Source organism: Pagrus major, chromosome 6, assembly GCF_040436345.1.
Source record: "Pagrus major chromosome 6, Pma_NU_1.0".
In the NCBI taxonomy this organism is placed as follows: Eukaryota; Metazoa; Chordata; class Actinopteri; order Spariformes; family Sparidae; genus Pagrus; species Pagrus major.
In genome coordinates, this window is record NC_133220.1 from 31,463,946 (window position 1) to 31,484,082 (window position 20,137).

Here is a 20,137-nt window from a genome sequence, read left to right on the forward strand (position 1 = left end):
AGTACTGCAGCCACTGAAAAGCAAAGAGTCCTTCAGATTAAAGCACAAAATACGTTGTTGGTCCATGAACGTCAGATGTCACAGAGACAGGTTTTCTGATGTGACAGCCCTATAGACAGGATCACTGTGACCTAAGTAATGTCTTATTTTCTTGTGGTGTGATGAAGTTGAGCTATGATCCGCAGCCGTGCGGGCAAACACACTGACCCTTTCGGCCTCTATCCCGGTCCTTTATGGCTCCTCTTGGTGTCACACATCCTCCGGCGCTGCTTTTCGCTGCAGGAGTGTCTCCGGGCTTGTTAGGTAGAGCGGACAGGCCGGCTCTGCCCACCGCTGCTCTGCCACCCAGCCTGTTTGCTCTACTTACGAGCCCAGAGACACTGCAGCTGCGACAGCCAAAGTGGTTGGTGTAACCACCTGGGCAACTACGACTCACAATCTGCAGCACCAGCGCCACCGCTGGTCGAGTGTTTTACAAACCAACCACGAGAAAAACACAAGCGCAACCCATTAACACTAGAGTGAGAAAATGAGTACTGACGGACAGTCAATTGTCAATTTAAAAGAGCAGGTTCGCTCACTTGTATGGCAGTATTTCCATTTATTTGTGTGTTTTTCATTGTTGTGTTAACATATAGTAATTATAACCTGTGTGCCTTGATAAGTGGTGATTTTCAAAATAAAAGAGGTTAAATTCTACCTTTTTTCACCTGGTCTTTAAAAATGATAAAGATATGACGGTTCATTAAAAATGATTAATAATTGTCGATATGGGCCAATGTTAAACTTCACTATCATGATAGACTTTTTAGCCATATCGACCAGGCCTATTTCATGTATTGTGTTGCCTTGCTAACATATTTGATAAACCAAGTCTACCCAGCAGCGACATCTCAGACCAACTGCTAATTTTAGGTCAACTCAAGCTGTCTATTTCTTCTGTGACCCAACAACAACTACATACACTGATGATGTGGCTTTCGAACGTGGATGCATGAGAAATAGAGATCCATCATCTTGCTTTCCAGACATTAACTGCAGCAGACTCTTTACTACAGTGTGACAATCCACAGACAGTTGTTCTCTGTGTTGTCCTCCACACTGCTCTGCGAGTAGCAGCAGGGATTCTACTCTGATGCACTTCCGTGACTCTGGACTTGATGTTGTTGTTCTGTCGTGCTGCGGATGACCCAAAACACACTTTGAAATCTAACATAAGTGGCCCATGCGTTAGGACTGAGATGCATCTGTAGAAATCTGAATAGCATTTTGAACCACCTCCAAATGTAGTTTGGATTAGATTTGGTGTTTTTTGCTGTCATGACTTCATACAATCAATCTGGATACAATTTGGATATGCCAAAAAAAACAGAATTAATTGAAAGCATCAAATGTGTTTTAGATTAATGAGATGTATATACTTAATAATATCACACAAAAATACTTTATCTGTAAGCTACTGCATGATGCAGTGGTTTTCTACCCAGAAGTTATTCTTAACAAACATTGAGATTGGTTCTATTGACAGATGACATCATTTATCTGCCCCATGTAAAATTACTCAGTTTATAGATGTGATAACACTATGGTTAGGGTAGAGTTAGGTTTAGGGAAAGATTATGGTTTGGATTCAGATAAGTACTGGTTATAATGATAAACACATAGTTAAGGTAAGGAATGTAATTCCTAATGCCTAATGTAAGCAAAAAGCTTTACAAACTAGCAGAATGAAAGAGATGGCTATTTGTGTGGCAGGGAGATCTAAATGTCATGTTTACCTCATATTTAGACATATTCAGAATCATTCAAGCAGAGTCTTAAAACATTTCCATGTTATCTTCTCACAATAAAAAACAAAATTAACACTTTTACGGATAATAAAGTTGATTCAGCTAATGTAAAAGGAGATATACACTGTTTGTTTGTGTCTGGTTTCTCATCTGCTCTTAGTCTGGTACACAGCAAAAAGGACCAATGTGCCATTTTAGATTGGCTGTGTTTAAGATAAATAGACAAGGATTACTATTATTATAATTATTATTATTATTATTATTATTATTATTATTATTATGAGGTAAAGGGATGGCAATCTTACTGTATATAGTTCAACAAAATGCACTTAACATCTCTGGAGTTAGAATCAAACATTGATGGTCAGCTGCTTACCACTTTTATTGAAATCACTTCTGTGTGCGAATTGACATATTTTTATGTTCTTATATCTGCAAACCCCAGCTTTTCTTCAATTTATAAAAGTTTGCTGTTTGCCGCATTAACTGGTTAAATATGTTTTTTGAATCAGTTACCTTCTAAAATAAGAAAAATTAAAGGACAGCAGCAATTACACTCACTTGCCAAGTTACTATGTACACCTAGCTGAAACTAATGGAGTCTAATACAATAGACCTGCAATAACCCGTCTTTTCATGAAGGCAATAATATTCAGTTTCTGTTGAGACTGTTTAAGAGACGTGTTGATTCAACTTTATAGTCATTTTGGAGGTCGCAGATTATGCTGCTGTTGAACTGTATTGCTTTACAACTAGCAGGTGTTTCTAATAGTCCACTCCATTTATTCCAGTGAGGGTAAACCAAATCTGAGATACAATTCAGGAGCACCGTAAACATAAAAGTGAATGAGCACCTCTCTAAAACAGTTATAACAAAAAAGATGACCTTCGTATGTTCACGTGTGATTATATTCTCTAACAAACTGTACAAAGAAAGCTGTGACACACACAGTCACACACACACCATCCACTCGAAGACAAAGAGCATCCTCAAGGAGTCGCAGGTTGTAATGAATCTCACGGTCACGCTTGGACAGGCTCGTTGAAGTATGATAAGTTGTGTTGGCATTTGGAAAGCTCATATGTCTGGGATGTGATCATCAGCCTAATCTGGATCATTGTTTGTAATGCCAGCCCAGGTTTGAGCTAATTTATGCTAATGGATCTAGATGGGACATCACATTTACTTGTTCTGAAGCGATTAATCATTGTTAGCCGCTTTCCCTTTCAAAATTACACTGAAGCTTTTCTGTGAGCTCGGTGTGGAAAAAAGTACAATTCAATGATTTCTGAATGAAAAATTGAGGGGAGTTATGTTCACTGCCATTCCTTTATGTGACAAATATAATGGGTATGTTATTTGAAATGACCCTTGCAGGCAAACTGTGCGCTTTCATGCTTTCTTTTGAACTCAAAGCAAACATATGCACAGCTGTGTGCGCTCTGAAAAGCATGTCTTTGCTCAACTGCCATCACCTCTCGATGTATCTGAAGGCAATGGCTGCGTCGTGTTGTGAATAATGTTTTTTTTTGCCGCCCTTTTCACAACAATGCTTCTTTTGCTCTTTTTGTGTCGTTGGGAGTGGATGGATGGTGGAGGTGTTAAGGGGGGCTGGATTTTACCGCTATTGCAGCATGCTTTCAGCACGGGTGAGGCCACGTCTGTAGATGTGGACAGGGACTATCACTGGCTTTAGAGATGTGGACATCGCCACTTCACAAATCACAACAGCTTTGATCTCAGCCAAAATAATGCCAAAAAGACTTTTTTTTTTTTTTGGAATAAATTCAGTACCTCAGATGTCTCTTGCTCTTGTCCACTTTGTTCTATAGGCTCGTATTTTGGGGAGGCTTGGGTGCTTTTATCTAACCTTCTATCGCGCCTTCAGATGAAAGTAAGTGGTGGGGCTACTCATGAAAAGCTTCTGTCACCATTTTGGAGTGGCCAGATTGTTCTGACAAGACTCAAAAAGGAGTACTTTGTCCATCAATTCAAGCTATGTTTGCTTTAGAAACGTCTTCCTATTTGTGGCTTTTTTTGTTGCTCATCCAAGAGTTGAAAAATAACTAATGCATAGCCAAAATGATTCATATGACTGAAGGCGCAGAGGTGAGGGAAAAGCAGAGCAGATATTTCAGCTCTACAAGCTCTCATCACTGATCTCTGATGAGCAACACCAACCAGACATGAAGCCAACTGACAACAGGGAAGTCAATTAGCCTTGCTGCAACATTAATCACCTCTGATTGACAGTTAAAAGATAACCAGACAGCTAGTGTTCCTTAAAAGTAGCAATGTGTAAAATATGACAAGCTATAAAAATAAATCGGCTAATTTAAGCACGGAGGCCAGATTGAATTCTGCACACACCATAAACCTCTGAGAAAGCATCTTAAATTCAGATCTTCAAACATCTTTGCCCTGTCGTTCCTTTTTCAGCACTTTTATGAGTTGGTCACCACCCGCCACTGTTGATCCACTGTCTCGCAGCCCAGAAAATATGATTTGGAAGGACAGTGATTTGCAGACTAAAAATGACTGTGGACAGCGAATTTGTCATCCAATCTATGGACTGCTCTCAGATGCTCAATTATTCTGGTGTGGCATATTGTTTTTGCAGTAAGGAGCAGAGACAAACAAGTACATAAATCAAATGAGTGGATTAACATGTTATGAGCAATTTAATCCTGCACTTTTTTTCTCCACTCTGAAGGTGTGTAAATAAGTCACACTTGAGACACCGGACACAGGAAACAGACCTCTTACAAGATGAATTACCTAGTGCAGTAGATATAGAAAAGTTATTATGACATATTGGAGCCTTTAAATGGTGAATTATGGAGCTTTTGTAAAACTCTGGCGGAGTGCACAGCACTTTGTAGCACTGATGGTTTATCACAGCATACCAGGGAGTCATAAAAATGACTATTTACTTTTACAAAATGTTCAAAATATGACTTTAAATTAGTCAATAAGACAGCAATCTGCATTCTAATAGTTTCATGACCCCTAAGAATGAAGTAATGTCAGCTTGCAACACATTATCACAGATTGTACATGTCTATGAGTAGTTTAACGACAGTGATCGTTCCTTCACTCTCACTTTTCTGTTTATGATGAATCTTTCTTGGCTTGAACATGTAAAACTATCCAGTGTTATACAAGGAAAAGAAGAAAGGTGACAGAGATAACTGGGAAAAAAAATCAGTGTAGCAGAAATATTATTTTTTTCTTAAATCCTACGTTGATGATAATCTCACAGCATCTCATATAAGACCGTATCGGTAACCTACCCCAAAGACATACTGAACTAGCCACAAAAGAAAAAGAAAAACGCTAAAATTTAACATTCTTTATTTTATTATTCAGTAATAATTTCTACTAATTGTATCTCAATAAGTAACGATTGGTAGTAACTAGGTAGATATATATAACTCATTTTATTTCTATTCATCTTTTTGAATGTAAAATCTGAAATGGATACAGCTGTCAATTTTAATTATGTAAAGTAGTGCAACACTACCTTCTGAAATATAGTGCAGTTTTAGTATCAAGTAGCAAAAAATGGAAATAGCCATGTAAGGTGCAACTACCTCAAAATTGTACATGAGTATATGATCTTGGTTACTTACTACTTACACTGGGTCATTATAGCCGCAATATTCCTGTCCCTCACGTAGGGAACCTCAAGCATTGTTCTGTGCTTCTGAAACTGTTGGGAAGGACCCCTTTAGGTATAGAGGCGTATAAATCAGCTTGAGGCAGGAGCAATAAACCAATAAGACAGCTTTCTCACTTTCGATCAAGATTCTGCCAAATGAAACACAAAAGACAGTGGACAGATTTTTGGCAGGTAAGAAAAGAAAAACAGGTGATGTTTATCTAATATGTCAGTCAAAACTAAAGTCAAGAAAATATAAAGTGTCTATATCTCCAGGTCACTGTCAATGTAACAGAAAAGCCGTGAGTCTTGTCATCATCTTGGTGAAATTTTTTTAGTTAAAAAAAAAAAAAAATCAGCTAGCCTTTTTTTGATCTTGTTAATTAATGGTTGAGAGAAATTAAACTGGATTTGAGAACTTTGAGAACTCAGTGACGTTGGTATCTATACACTCACCCTGTCTCGGTGTTATTCACAGTATACTGCTACACCAAGGTACTTCCTCAGCAGGCGGTGGCTTTCTCACAGTCTCTCAGTTTATCTCTTCAAGTTTGAATTTGTTGTCACACACCTGCGCTTCCTCGATACAAACACAAACACTCCTTGATGAAACCCTCCGCCGCACTGTGACTCACTTTCTGTTGCAGCTGGTGGCCAACTGGAGCACAAACACTACCAGTTACAGTCACCTCCTGGGGGGGGTCATGCCGCCTCCCGGCCAGAGCAGAGGCAGCATGAACCTCGCTTTTTGTTACACTTTCTCATATGAGTGTGTTTTGACAACTTGCTTTAAATGTGAAGTAATCCATAGTGTCCTCTGAGTGTACACACTGCGAAAGGTATTTGGGCTGTCCAAGATGCTTTTCTCAGCTCCTGTAGCTGACTGAGCTGAGTAGCAAACATCCCAGAGGCACAGAGAGGAAAACAATAGCAAAGTCTTGCAGAAGTTGTTTTTTTTTTTGTTTTCACAATAAATAAAAATATCACAATAAATCTATAACTGGAAGCTATTTGGGACAATATAGTAGATACTCTAATTACCTCTACCTGACCCTGCTGCAGTCTGGCAAAACATACAGTAGTATCTCCTGCCGCAGTCGCCAGAATAACATGTTGGCAGTTAAAGTTTCTCCAAACCACTGATATGTTCACATTTGTACATGCATAGGCTTTGTACCATGTTGATATTTCTAAAATAATACATGTAATACATGTAATATCACATTCACATTACATTTTTTTGACATACAGTCATAACATGATGTGGAGGGGATGGTGGTGGGGTTACAGTTGTAAGCATGACAACCGTGAGGCGCCCCAGTGGCTCAGTTAGCAGTGCCTGCACCCCCTGTGCAGAGGCAAATTCCAGCCGCATTTGTGGCAACAAAACCACAACATAAATTAAAAAAATGTAACTTAAAGAAATCTAAAGTTGCAACAAGTTTGGTACCTGTAGACGAGCTTCTTTCCTAAGGCTGTGAGGCTTCTTAACTCATCCTCCACACTCCTCTCCAACTTCTGTAGTGTGAAATGTCTACAACTTCCTTTTTTTATTGTACAACTGTGTATAAATGATCAATAAATGGAAACAGGGTCCAAAATTCATTCTCTGTCTCATTCTGTTTCCTGTCATACTTCACCTGTCCTGTCAATTGAAGCCATGAAAAGGCCAAAAAATGATGTATAAGTGGTTACTAAATCTCCTCCACACACTATCAAAACTGTTGGATAAAACAATGCTGTGTAATATTACAGTGAATTATCTGTTTTGAAAGTGACATATATAAATGTCTTCGTACAGCTGAGACAAGAGTTTTTGCAACCAGTTTTTTACCCATCTGAGATAGACGAATCAAATTGACCTTACTGTGCCAAATCTGGTGTTAATCTTTAGAAAAATATTAAAACCTGCTTTCTTAATAGAGCTTAAGAGTCTCAAATAGCCATTAGTTAAACTGGGCTCATGGGTGGAGAAAAAGATTTATGTTTAAAGAAATAATTAAAGGCTGCTTCTTAATTGACTTGTCCTGCAGCCAATATGACATATATTAACTGACCTTATAGTCCTCTTCATAAATCAGTGAGCCCAATAATTTTACATTTACATCACTTGGAGCTGAACTAATCAGTGATCTCATTTGAAAGTGGATTGGTTGCAATTTTGCAACGAGCAGGTCCGCAAGGAGAGCGCTCAGGTCTGCACCGCTGCTCGTGCTGACTTGAGAACGTGCTGCATATAAAATAGAGCAAGGTTAATTAAGGTCAATTAATCCAATTTAGACAATATGTACAGATACATTTGAGACCCCGTATCACCTGTCTTCACATATTCTGTCTATTTTCTACAAAGCACGTTTATGAATGCACTCTCACCTCAAAGCACGCGTACCAAATGAACAAACTAAATACAGAAAAGTGTAAATGGAACATGACAAATAAGAAAAATTGATTGTTTTGATTATTTAAGGCTATGTATTTAAATAACGTAGGAACAATTTGGCCATAAATACAAGTTGTGGTAATTGATTCATGTTTGCCTATTTCTTTTAAATGTCAAACAGCTGTTCTCATATCAATTTCATTAGGAAGATATTTCTCCCACTCCCACCCAAGACATCAGTGCAGACGTTAAGTCTCTGTGTGATGTGTGAATCACATTTACTGAGCTCCACCAGGATGTACTTCATTAGTGCAGCGGATCCTTGAAAGCAGTTATGACTCGCTATTGTTTCTACCAATTGTCAAAGGAAAATGACTCCACTTCAACAGTACTTTTGTTGTTAAAACCATACCAGGAACAGCTTTGTAATGTTCAGTGGTGGTGGGCGTGATGAATGAAAGGTAACCTGATTACCAGCGGAGCTATTAAAATCCCTCATGTGTGACCCGCCACAGCAACCCTCTCTGCTTAGCAGCAGGGCTGCAGATTGTTGTTTGGCTCATATTAGTGGGTGTGTGTGTCACTATTGATTTCAACCCTTTTTTTTTTCTCATAGTGAATTTAGCTCATGCAGGACTTCCATTCATTATCTGGAATATACAATTACTAAAGCAGGGCGCAGGGCAGTCTGACTCTTTTCATTTTCTCCCTCTCTTTCTCAGTCTCTTCCACTATGCAATTATGTTGCAGGTAAAACTGTATGTCTTCTGTTACATTCAACATGCCTCATTGAATGTGGCTTTTAAAACCAGGGAAATAAATTAAAGCACACAAATAATGTAAAAATGAAGGAGGATGCATTACTCGGATCTGACAGTGATGCGAACAAAAGAGGCGCTCCTGCTGCAGCGGGAGTGCGATACAGTTCGCCCCCGTTTATGCACAATTTCAATTTGTGCTTAAAAAGAAACACCAGGAATTTGAGAATTAAAAAAAAACTCTGGTTACACTTTTTTATGAAGCCCATGTCTATAATGTATTATACTGTGTTATGAACATACTTAAAATGCTTTATTTTAAATTTTCATTGATAAATGCACTCATGGATATTCATAATTCTTCATCATAACTCATTATCACACAGATGGCTATATTGCATTATAATCATGAGTATAATGTATGTTAAAAAAAAATACACTTTAAATGTTTTTTTTCACTTTACTTAAAGCAAACCATGACCACTTATACTTACTTATAACCAGCAAGTGATGAACTACATCTGCCTATAACACAGGGATTACATTACTTTACTTAAAGCAACCAATGGCCACTTACAGTAACTTAGAATCACATTATAATGCATTATAAAAGAGAATATACTATGCTAAAAAGATGTTCCTAATGAATTACAACTATGACAGTTTTAACAGACCCTCCTGACCAAAATAGTGAGTGAAGTATTGATACTTGACCTTATAAGGCATCATAAAATGATTCATAATGTATGATTATTATTATAGAGCATTCAGAATAATTGTTATTGCTGTCTATAATGCATTATAAGTATGCTCATAATGCATTATGGATATTTACAAATGCTTATACTTACCAAAATTAAAACACACACATGCATGACCACAACTGCAGGTGTATCACTGTGTTGAATAATTTGTTTGATACATTCTGTACTACATGACGGCTTGTATTGGGTAATTCTTGTCTACCCAGGGAGCCTGATGCTTGCACAGAAATTGTATTGTGTCACGTAGGTGTGGTAAAACATGGAAAAAGAGTGTTGGGTTGAATTGGTTAAGATGAATGCAGTTCCTTAGTGTTTGATTTAAATTCCCACATGGTACACTTATATAATGGGAATGTAGTTTGTTGTTTGCATGTTTCACATTCCATGGTAAGTGTGTCGTGCATTGTGGGACTCGTGGGACTGGTCTTGGTATTCACTCAGTGTCACCCAGCCTTGGTCTTTGTCTGACTTGGTCTCAACCCCTCAAATTCTTGACTTTGTCTCTGTGTTGATATACTCTGGTTTTGTTTATGACTTGGTCTAGGTTTATGGTGTGGTCTTCACTATACTTCTAATGTTGCAGAAAGACATTTAACTGGTGTGGAAATTTTGTCAGTCAGTAAAAACTAAATGTAACAAAGTGCATACGACTAAAAAATAATTCAGCATGTGATCCGTTTGTCCCTCGAGCTTCGACTGAATAGACGAGAAGCTGCAGCGCATGAAAACATCCGATCTGTGTGGAGCCTCCCTCACATTGATACATGAAACAACTATAAAATGTATTTTTCCAGCACATTTCCCACATTTTGTTCATTTAGGTTTTGCTGGATCTCTTTTAATTGCTCTGCGTTTTTGTGCCTTCTTCTACTGCAATGATTTACAGCATCCGATTAGAGAATAAGGCTGTTTAATTTGATGCACACACCGCATAATATTTGCAACAGGTACTGCATGGAAACACACATTTATTATTGGTCCAAGGCTCCACATGAAGGGAATTTCTTTTTTAATCTTTTGTGGACATTTAAAGTAACCAGAAATGTTCTAGAGATGCTTTTCAATAAGTTGTATCTTAATATCCTTATGTTTATTTATCATCTTCAGCTTTTCTAGTTTGTTTTTTTAATCAAAATATTCCCAGTCGATTTTAAAAGAGCAGATCAGTTTAAACTGCTTTTTTTACCCAGCTTTTATGTCCCGCCAGATTCAAAGTGAGTTGTTTTCCTGCTCCAAGAAGACATGGCCCACTGCAGTTCTGCAGTAAACAAAGTTCTCTTGTGATTCTCTAAAAATGTTAAAAATGCAAATGATCAGATTCAATTAAAAAAAAAAAAAATCCTTAAAAGGTTAAACTAGTTAGTGTTTGCACTGAAAATGGAATTTTTAAAAAATGTGGTATTTCACTTATAATTCATTTGTGGTTGTTATTTGTGTTTATATATATATATATATTACCAGTCTAAATAAGCATAAATAAAATCCCATATGTGTTTTTTTTCATAGAATAAAAAAAAAAATTACAAGCCTTACATACTCAAGTTAACGTTAAAAGATGAGGCAACACTGGCAGCAGTTCTTTTAGTTATTCAGCCACAAACAAACGTAGTAAAAGTCCCACTGTAAAAAATTAAAAATGTATATTTGTTTGTACGTCTGTATTCTCCATCTGCATTGATATTCGCAATAAAGCATCCAGACTTCCAACACCTACTTAATATCATTACATTTAATTAATAACATCAAAGCCAAACATAATAAATAAATGTTGAAAAAACGACATACAACATTCTCTAGTCTTGTATACTTTTGTTTGTTGGAAGTTGCTCATTTTGCTTATCTCACACAAATCCCTTAGACCCAACCCTTGAGAAGACATGTTGGGGGGCTCAGCTTCTTAGCATTTATTCATTCTACCCGGCGGTCCTTTTTTTCATCATATTCTCAACTTTTAGAATAGTTAAGCAGTCATTGCTGTCTTTTTCATGCAAAAGTTCCCATTGGGACCCTTTAATTCACTCCTTTTTGATACTTGTGGCAGCATCACAGTGAGCCTTGGATATCCACAATATACACAGACGCAGACAGGGGGTGATTTGGCCTGAGGCGAAGCCAAAGGCTGTTTACCACCCAAAGAATTTTCACTCTTCAAAATGTTCCTTACACTAGAATAGATAGAGAGGATAATGGTGTTGCTGTATATAATTTGTTTATGAGGGTTCTGCAGTGGGTCGGTGGTTTGCACTGCTGTCTCACACAAACAGTGTGGGTTTGAACTTTGGCCCTTGGAGTTTACAAGAACTGTATTTGTCAGGGTCAGGCTTTAGAAATATAGGGCAGGGACGGTCTGGTGCTGTGTGAGTGTGTGGTGTGTTTATCTGTGTGAGCTCTATAATAAACTGCCAACCTGGTGTGAGTGTTTCCCCGCCTGCTGCGCTCAGCTTTAGGCTCCATAGGCTGTGACCTTGAATAGGAGTAAGAAGCAAGCAAAACAGCGCAGTGAGAAAAACAGTCATTTGTTCATGGCAGGGCTTCATGTGTTCAAGGATCAGATGTATCAGCCTCTGACTTGTGGGGATGTTTTACTTACTGCCCTTTTTGTCATTTTCAGACTTGGAAAACTTCAAGACACACAAAAGAAGCTCTGTGTCAGTACGTGAAGGTCAAGGAGTGGTTCTGCTGTGCGGCCCACCACCACATTCTGGAGGTAAAGTAATGCATTCTCTTTTTTTTTTTTTATGTCTTAGGCTGACTGAAAAGCAGAAAACAGAATGAGATCATAATTTTTAAAATGTGTTCAGATGGGATTTGCAGTTTGAAGCTCTTAGTGTTTGGTTTGGGCTGGTGCTGTTGAGGATCCAGCTGTTTCAATGACACCTTTGGCTCGGTAATCAACACCTCACTACATCTGCCACTATGGGGGACTGAATGATTTCCAAGTGGTTTTTGTGATCCTTGGGTGCGATCAGTCTTGGTTAGGCCATGAGAATTGCGACAGCCGTGCTGTCAGGTGCTTACAGCTGAGTCTGCTTTGATTAGAGCTTTATCTCTCCGCCTCAATTCCGTGTTATTATTTTCTGTTCTCAATCTAAAGCCAAACAGTGCCCTGGATGCATTAGAATAAGGAACACATAAAATGTTACCTTGTTTTTTTTTTGCCTAGAGTCAGATGAGAAGATCAGTATTAACATCTATGTACAAAATACTCCGCTGAAGCAGGGATTGACTTGGCCTTAGGGTTAGCACCGGTGTTCATGTCCAGTGTGAAAGTAAAACTCAACGGTAAGTTATTTCTAACTTTCTTAAGTCATCACGTACATAACGTGATGAGCTAACATATGTAATGTAGGTATGTTTGGAACTACTTTCACAAAATTTAACCAAGTACTTTTAGTACCTAAACCAAACCAAGTATTTAAATGCCTAAGCTACGGCAAGTGGTTTTAGTGCTTAATCATAACCAAGTAGTTTAATGCCTAAACTATGCCAAGTATTTTTAGTGCCTAAACCCGCCACGTACTTTTAGTACCTAAACCAAACCAAGTACTAAAATGCCTAAGTACTTAATAATAATCAAGTAGTTTTAGTGCCTAAACCCAGCCAAGTAATTTTAGAGCCTTAACCTAACTTAGACGTTTTAGTGCCTGAAGTCAAACTGAAATGGATGTTAGAGCATCTTCGGCTTCTGCAATAAGACATATTTTTAAATGAAATGGAGTATGTGGGCAGGAAAAGGTTACAGGAAAGATATAAATCTAATCTGGAGCGATAGAGTAGACAGTTTTTTATTTTATTTTACTGTCTTAAAAAATAAAAAATAAATGTGTAAAAAGCCAGTTACTTCCAGCTTGCCAAGATAGCTTTGAGTCGATATGCTAAGCTAAGCTAACCTTCTCCATACTCAAGCTTCGTCTTAAGCACACAGATATGAGAGTGGTATCATTTTTCTGATCTAACTTGGTGCAAGAAAGTCAAAAAAGTATTTCCCAAAAATGTCAAACGTTTTCTTTTATAAGACTGCAAAGGTAGTTTTCTGCAAACAGGCCCACTATTTTTCCCTCAGCTGCTACACACTCCACAGATAATCAAGGAACATGTGGCATGAATCGGGCGCACCATGTGGCTGGTATGAAGCTAAATTTATTTAGAGTTTAAACTTAGTTTTCTGGCAAAGTTCCTCATATTTTCTGTCTAATTGCAGCAGATGTGTCCTTTCGAAGCTTCTTCACTTCACTTACTGGAACTGCTAAATGCAGCAGCTGCTTGGATTACATTCACCCAACTGACAGCCACCTAGCAGATATCACTGATTCATGCACTGGTCTGCTGTGGTATAAAACGCTGCTTGTCTAGAAATGATTGTAATTGTTTAGAGCTTATATCTATTGGGGGTTTTACCCGGTGAAAGCTTGGCAAGCTCTGTGGCGATCTGAATGTTTTAGATTTATTTGCAATTAATTCTCCTGATACGCCTGTATACTGTGAACAGTTGCTTCGTTGACTCTTTTCATATCTGCCAATTTATGCGGCAGTGATACAATTAAGGTTTGGCTTCTAAGACCAATTGGGAAATAATTCCAACATGTCAGGCATCTTTCCGCACATGAAAAGCCCCCTGAAGACACTTGTCTACCCACTAATATACAGAGCCAATACAAGCTGTCAATTACAAGTCCATTTTAGTGAGTTGTGTTTCTCAGCTATAATAGAAGCCACTATCACCATGTCATTCAGCTGGATAAACTAACTCGTCACTTGGCTCATATCAAGGTTCTTCTTGCATTAAGAAGATGCAGTTTAACACAGAGCGTTTTGATGTGCCTTTGGTTTACACTGGCTCGTCTTATCTCAAATCCCTGATGTGTAATGATTAAAATGTTGCTTTGTTGAAGCACATTTGCCTCCCTGCTTTAGACCAAGACATTAAATGAGAATATAGCAACCCTGAAAATTCACCAAAATCACCATAAATGTACCTGTCAGTACACGCTGTGACATACTGTATATCAGCACACAAGACATTCAGCTCTATTTACATCTCTCCATTCAAGCACCAGAGAAAATGAAATCGAAGACAAGAGACACCATATCAAGATTTACAAAGCTTCTCTACACATTCTGGGCAGGCTGTTGGTCCCAAGCGCCCCATTTCCATGCAGTTTTTGTGACATATACATGAATTTGGAGGGTGCAGTACAGAGATGCCAAACAAATGGCAATCTTTTTATTACAAGATCCAGTGACAGTGATGATAACATGATATTGATCCAACCATCATGTGTTTCTCTGGCAACAATGGAGACTTTCACACTGGAAGATGGATATTTCAGGTGCAGAAGCATGATACACTCTTCAGCAACTCAACCTGTTACCTGGTAATGGACTTGAATGGAGAGTGATGTTTTGGCAAAGTTGCCAAGTGTCTCAATTAAAAAAGGGCAAAACGGTAGCAGTAAAGATCCACACAATAAAGAACACATCATTCAGAGGAAGGTGGAAATGCTAGAAGCAATTTGGGCTCCTGACCCAGAGAAAAACAGCATAGTAAGATTCATGGAAAGTTTCAGGTTCAACAACCTGTCCTGCCTGGCCTTTGAGATGCTGGACAGAAGCCTTTTGGACCTGATGAAGGAGAGGGGGGGGACACGTTGAGTCTTAATGAAATCTGCCCTGTGATTCACCAGCTACTTGTAGCATTTGATTCTCTGAAGGGTATCGGCATGCTTCACACAGACTTGAAACCGGAAAACGGCATGCTTGTCAATCACAAGGATCATCCCTGGCCTGGCACTATGGCACTACTTAACCATGCGGACCACTTGCTGAGTGCTGGAATACACACCTTGCAATATTTCAGCAAGGAGGAGAGGTCCAGCAGGAGGAATACAAGGTGGCAAGAGGACTGAAGGCCAAACTTACTTGCTTTTTTTTTGACATGTACATGCATTTGGAAGAAGCAGTAAAGATACACCAACTGAGCAGAGATGCTCTTGAGTATGAAGATATGGTGGCATTTTTAAGCCTCCTAAAGTCATGTCTACATATGAATCCTCGCAGGAGAATCACACCGGAGCATGCCCCAAAACACCCCTTCATTACAATTTCTTACCTAGTTGATGAAATGGATTACAGCACTAGAGGTGGTGGTGGGTAATGTCTAACTAGCCCAGACACACTGCAGCTGGGACAGCCAAAGTGGAGCCTACCTTAGCCACAATGCCACATACTCACTGAATGACATCACGTAGCCACTGAGTGACATCGCTCAAGGCAATTCGTCACATGCAGCTTCCTCTGGAGCCACAAATGGCTTTATTGCGCTTTTTAACAAATGCAGTAGTACTCCCCAAGACCTGTCAACATACTTTAAAGTGTAAATTTTATTGAGTTACCCTTTGATATCAAAAGAACTAATGCTATCTGGACATATATCTTAGACATTGAGTAGGTTAGCATGGTGGCTCAGTGGTCAGTACTGTTACCTCACGAGGTCCTAGGGCCTTTCAGTGTGCTGTGTGGAATTACTCCAGGCGCTCCAGTTTCCTCCAACATCAAAAAAAGTTAGTTAGTTTTGTTTTGTTATCTTAAAGTTGTTGTTTTTTTGTTTTGTTGTTGTGGTTTTTGTTTCATTATATGTGAAAATATTGCTTGTAATGTTACTTATGGACTACAACATTTACATTTAAATTGTAATCTGTTTCTATAAGGCTGGTAGTGAACAAGGGTAACGTTGAAATTATTTGTAACTCGAGTGCAGGATTAAGGTTGCATGCACAGCAATTAGGCTCAGCATCATTTCATTCTCCATGTGCAAATATCTAAACCTTAAACCTTATGGTATAGTTGGAGTTTTAATACAGTTATTGGTTCTTGATTTCCAGACGTTGGAGGCAAATATCAGGCAGATAATATGAGGAGCAAGGCCATTTGGCTTTTAACCGACACATTCTGAAAGACAGGCCTAAATGACCAAAATTTGATTCATCTGTATTCAGCTTTTTTTTTTTTTTTTTTTAAGAATATTCTGAGAAATATATGTCTTTTTCGGAAAAGCAAATATTTTTAACTGTGTTGATTGTAAAATATTTTCATGCTATTAGAAAAAGGCTTATCAAGATAGCTATGAATAATCTTTGTAGAACATTCTGTATTTGGCCAAAAAAATAAAAAAAAAATTAAACATTTTATCAGTTGCTTGGTAGACCGTAAATTCCACCAGGTACGTGTTCAGTCCATCTCCGATCGGCCAATAGGTTTCACTCTAGTCTATGTGTTTATTTCCACTGGCTCCGCTGTGTTGTGTATTTACTCCGTTGCAGCTCCGGCAGTCCGGAGTCTTCCGTAGCAGATACGCAAGGCCTCTATTTCTGCCGGATGCTGGAGCACAGTGCATCAATTCAGCCGAATTTAGCACAGAGCAGACAGGAAGTCAGACACCGAAACAACAACATAACATCCAGTTAATTTTCATAATTAAACAGTCTGTGTTGACGCCAGCACACAAATCTCAAAAAAGAGACAAAACCAAGCACTTCTTCCAATCCTCGGTTGGAAACACAAACCTTTTTGTCTGTTCGTTGTTGTGTTTATAACACATACTTATAACTGCGGTCGGCGTGATTCTGTAATTATCGTGGGAATTCCTCGGTCTCACAACTCGAGCTGTCCGGCAGTGCTGCGCCATGCCGCACATAAAACGCAGCCAGCGGGGGTTGACGGACAATGGAGCAAAACCGTAGCAGAGCCGTTCTGCAACGTACATGCAACCAGTGGAATTCCTGGGTGAGCGACGTGTAAGTCACATACATCGATTAGTCATGATTTATTTGCAAAGTCTGTTTCAATTGCACTAATGTTCCATCTTCCTTTTAGTGATTGATAGACCAACATTTTTCCCTTAGCTGGGACTATGCAGAATCAATGAGTCCAAACTGGTAGAGGAGATGTCCACATCACTTAGACATATGCGGAGCACGCTCTGATGAATGTCTGAATGACTGAAAGTATATAAATAAGCTCAGCTGAACTGAAAGACTTTTTAGGGGTTTCAGTGCAACCCTAACCCTAACCCTTTGGTGGTTAAAGGAACTTGGGGCAGGATCTGTGAAATTATAAACAAGCATTTTAAGATTTTTAATGCTAATGGGTGATGAAGCGTTCAAAACCAAAAAGAATGAGCCCACCCGCGTATCTCTCCATCGCCTTGAACAGGCTGTGTGCTGCATAATGTACTGCAATTCGGGCTCAAATTTCCCGCGCAGTCCTGCGGACGTGACGTCAGATGACACTGAATGCGCGTCCTCGACCGGCTTTCGACTTGGATACAGGAAGTAAACAAACGCGGCGGACCCAAACTAGTGTTTGGGTAGTAATGGATTCTGCTACAGCCAGCAAACGACCCACCACCACACAAAGTCCACTAAAAAGTCATACTAAGAAAAAAACAAAGGTTTTATCAGCGGCATGTTGTGAGTCGAAACAAAATTACGGCCAAAGCCGGGCTGGCACCTGAATACACATCGGATACGTGTTGGACTCATGGAGGCAGCTTCAACTTGAATTGGGACTGAAAACAGATGCTGACATGGCTCATTTCCTAGTAACCAGGTAAGAAAACATTACAGGTCATGTTTAGAGCTTGATTTGAAAATCATATGAGATCACCGAGGACTCGGGTGACCTAACGTGCAAAGTAGCGTTAGCTGCAAACACGTAACTTAGTCACCGCTGTGTAACACTGAGTAGTTACAGACTGCGCATTTTCCACGGTCCTTTAGTCTGAAACCGAATAGTTAGAAATATGTCCCTTTATATATGGGACCGAAAGCCCAGGCTAACAGTTTGTTTGTGTCTGTGTAGCAACATTAGCCGCTAACACACAGCAATCCCGTATCAGAGACGATCTCTCTGTCCCCCGATATGCCGTCTTTGCTTTCGCCCGTGCCTTTCAGACTGCATCAACCGTAACTGTAAATCGCTGCGCTTGTGTGTCGCTACACACAGCGAGCAGCTTCCCGGCTGCTTCATGTGTAGAGGATAAGACCAACGCAAAGGGGTAGCCTCCTGCGTCAGGTATCGACGCGAGGGGCACTTGACCAAGGTTTTTTATTTTTTTTATAAACACTTTATTGAACAACTTTCAGTTACAGTCATAACATTGACTTGGAAAATACAAAACAGTCTGGCATCACATTAAGGCACTTGACCAAGCGCCAAGCGTCTGACGAACAGGGATGAGACGGCATCAGCTGCACTGTTGTGAAGAGCTCATGCGCGCTCCCACGCCGGCTCGGCTGATGGCTGCAGTTACCCTAACGGCCGCAACGGCCGGCGAGTCACTATTGAGTCTTATTTCTTGATCCTGCCCCAAGTCCCTTTAAGTGTCTATTACTGTATTGTTTCAGCCCAACACACAGACACACACACACACACACACACACAGCTGGTCGGATCATCAGGCTATTCAAACTGGCAACAATGAAAAGCAATCAGTCTGCAGGCAAAGGCCTAAGTGTTTTGCCACTACTGGTTTTCTTTGTTGACCTGATGTATGTTGCTTTTGTTACACCTAAAATGGCATTCGCCTCTAGTTGTAGCAGGAAGAATGCTGGTAATCTGGCAATTTAGATTTGTTTCTTCCACATTGTGCTGAAATCAAAGTGATTGAAATGTTGATCAGGATGTCTGTTTGCCAGAAAGTTCTGTCATTAGTCAGCAAACTGAAGATTCATTTTGTATTTTGAATTACTTTAAATTTAATTGGTCTGGAAAGGAAATAAGTAGCATGATATGTATTGAATGATAATTTGTCTTGCTAAACTGAATTATACCTGGTGATTTCTCACTCTGTGCAGCACTCGGTGCTTTGATTTATGTATGTGTATTAACCTATTATTTTTAATGGCTAATTTCATAAAAGTCAGGAGCATAGTGCAGATACTTCTTTTGCCTTTTTTTAACACTTTAAAGACCAGCAGGTTTGTCTTTTTTTTTTCTAGCTCAGTAATCAAATCCTAATATATCTTCTTCCTCGAAGCCATACGGCTCTGAAACACATTGGTTTGCATTAGCAACACTGATCCAGTGTGCTCCTTTAAACGTGAATCTATCTCAAAGTTCATGTATGTATGTTAGAAAGTTGAATTTCTCCAGTTTTATGACCAGAAATAATCATAATATATTGGACACTAGTCATTGGCTGTGGTGCCTCAGAGAAAAATGTTTGTTTTTTTCCCAGCTTAACTTTGGGCAAGAATTCAGGAAGCAGCTCAGTCATCAATCTCAGTTGTGTTATTATTTTACTGCAAATCTGTTTGGCCTGTCAAAATATATGCAGTGGTATATGTTTTCACATAAATTCACTGAAACAAGATGACTAAATGAGGAAAAAGCCAACTACACCACCATGATATAGAGAATATGCCCTGGATGTGAGGAAATATAAAAGTCTGCAGGCCGCCTCAAAGAGAGAGATGATGATAATGGGATGCAATTTTATATTCATGAATGTATTTTTCTTGATTCTGAGGGCTGTTTGACCTGAAGAGATGACTTTCCTGTCTTGACAATTTACAATTGATCAAAATGAATAAAAATGTTTCTGTTGTTAACTTTGTTTGTGCAGGTGACACCCTCCTGATATGGGTGATTGCCATTACAAGAACCGATTCGTGAGCCAGTTTCCTTGCTTTTGAATAGAGGGAATATTGGACATTTTGATGTTGCATCAGGCTGCTTTGAGCAGGTGTAATAAAGCATAGCAACACTGCCCGAAACCCTGAAT

At 39.1% G+C, this 20,137-nt stretch overlaps 1 protein-coding gene across 1 annotated transcript in view; it reads left to right on the forward strand.

The window, feature by feature from the left end:
• cntn4 (contactin 4) overlaps window positions 1-20,137 on the forward strand; it is a 122,722-nt gene that overhangs the window by 15,581 nt on the left and 87,004 nt on the right. The window contains exon 4 of the mRNA XM_073468269.1: window positions 11,966-12,061. Coding sequence (XP_073324370.1) covers window positions 11,966-12,061 — 96 coding nt within the window. The remainder of the gene's footprint in view (window positions 1-11,965; window positions 12,062-20,137) is intronic.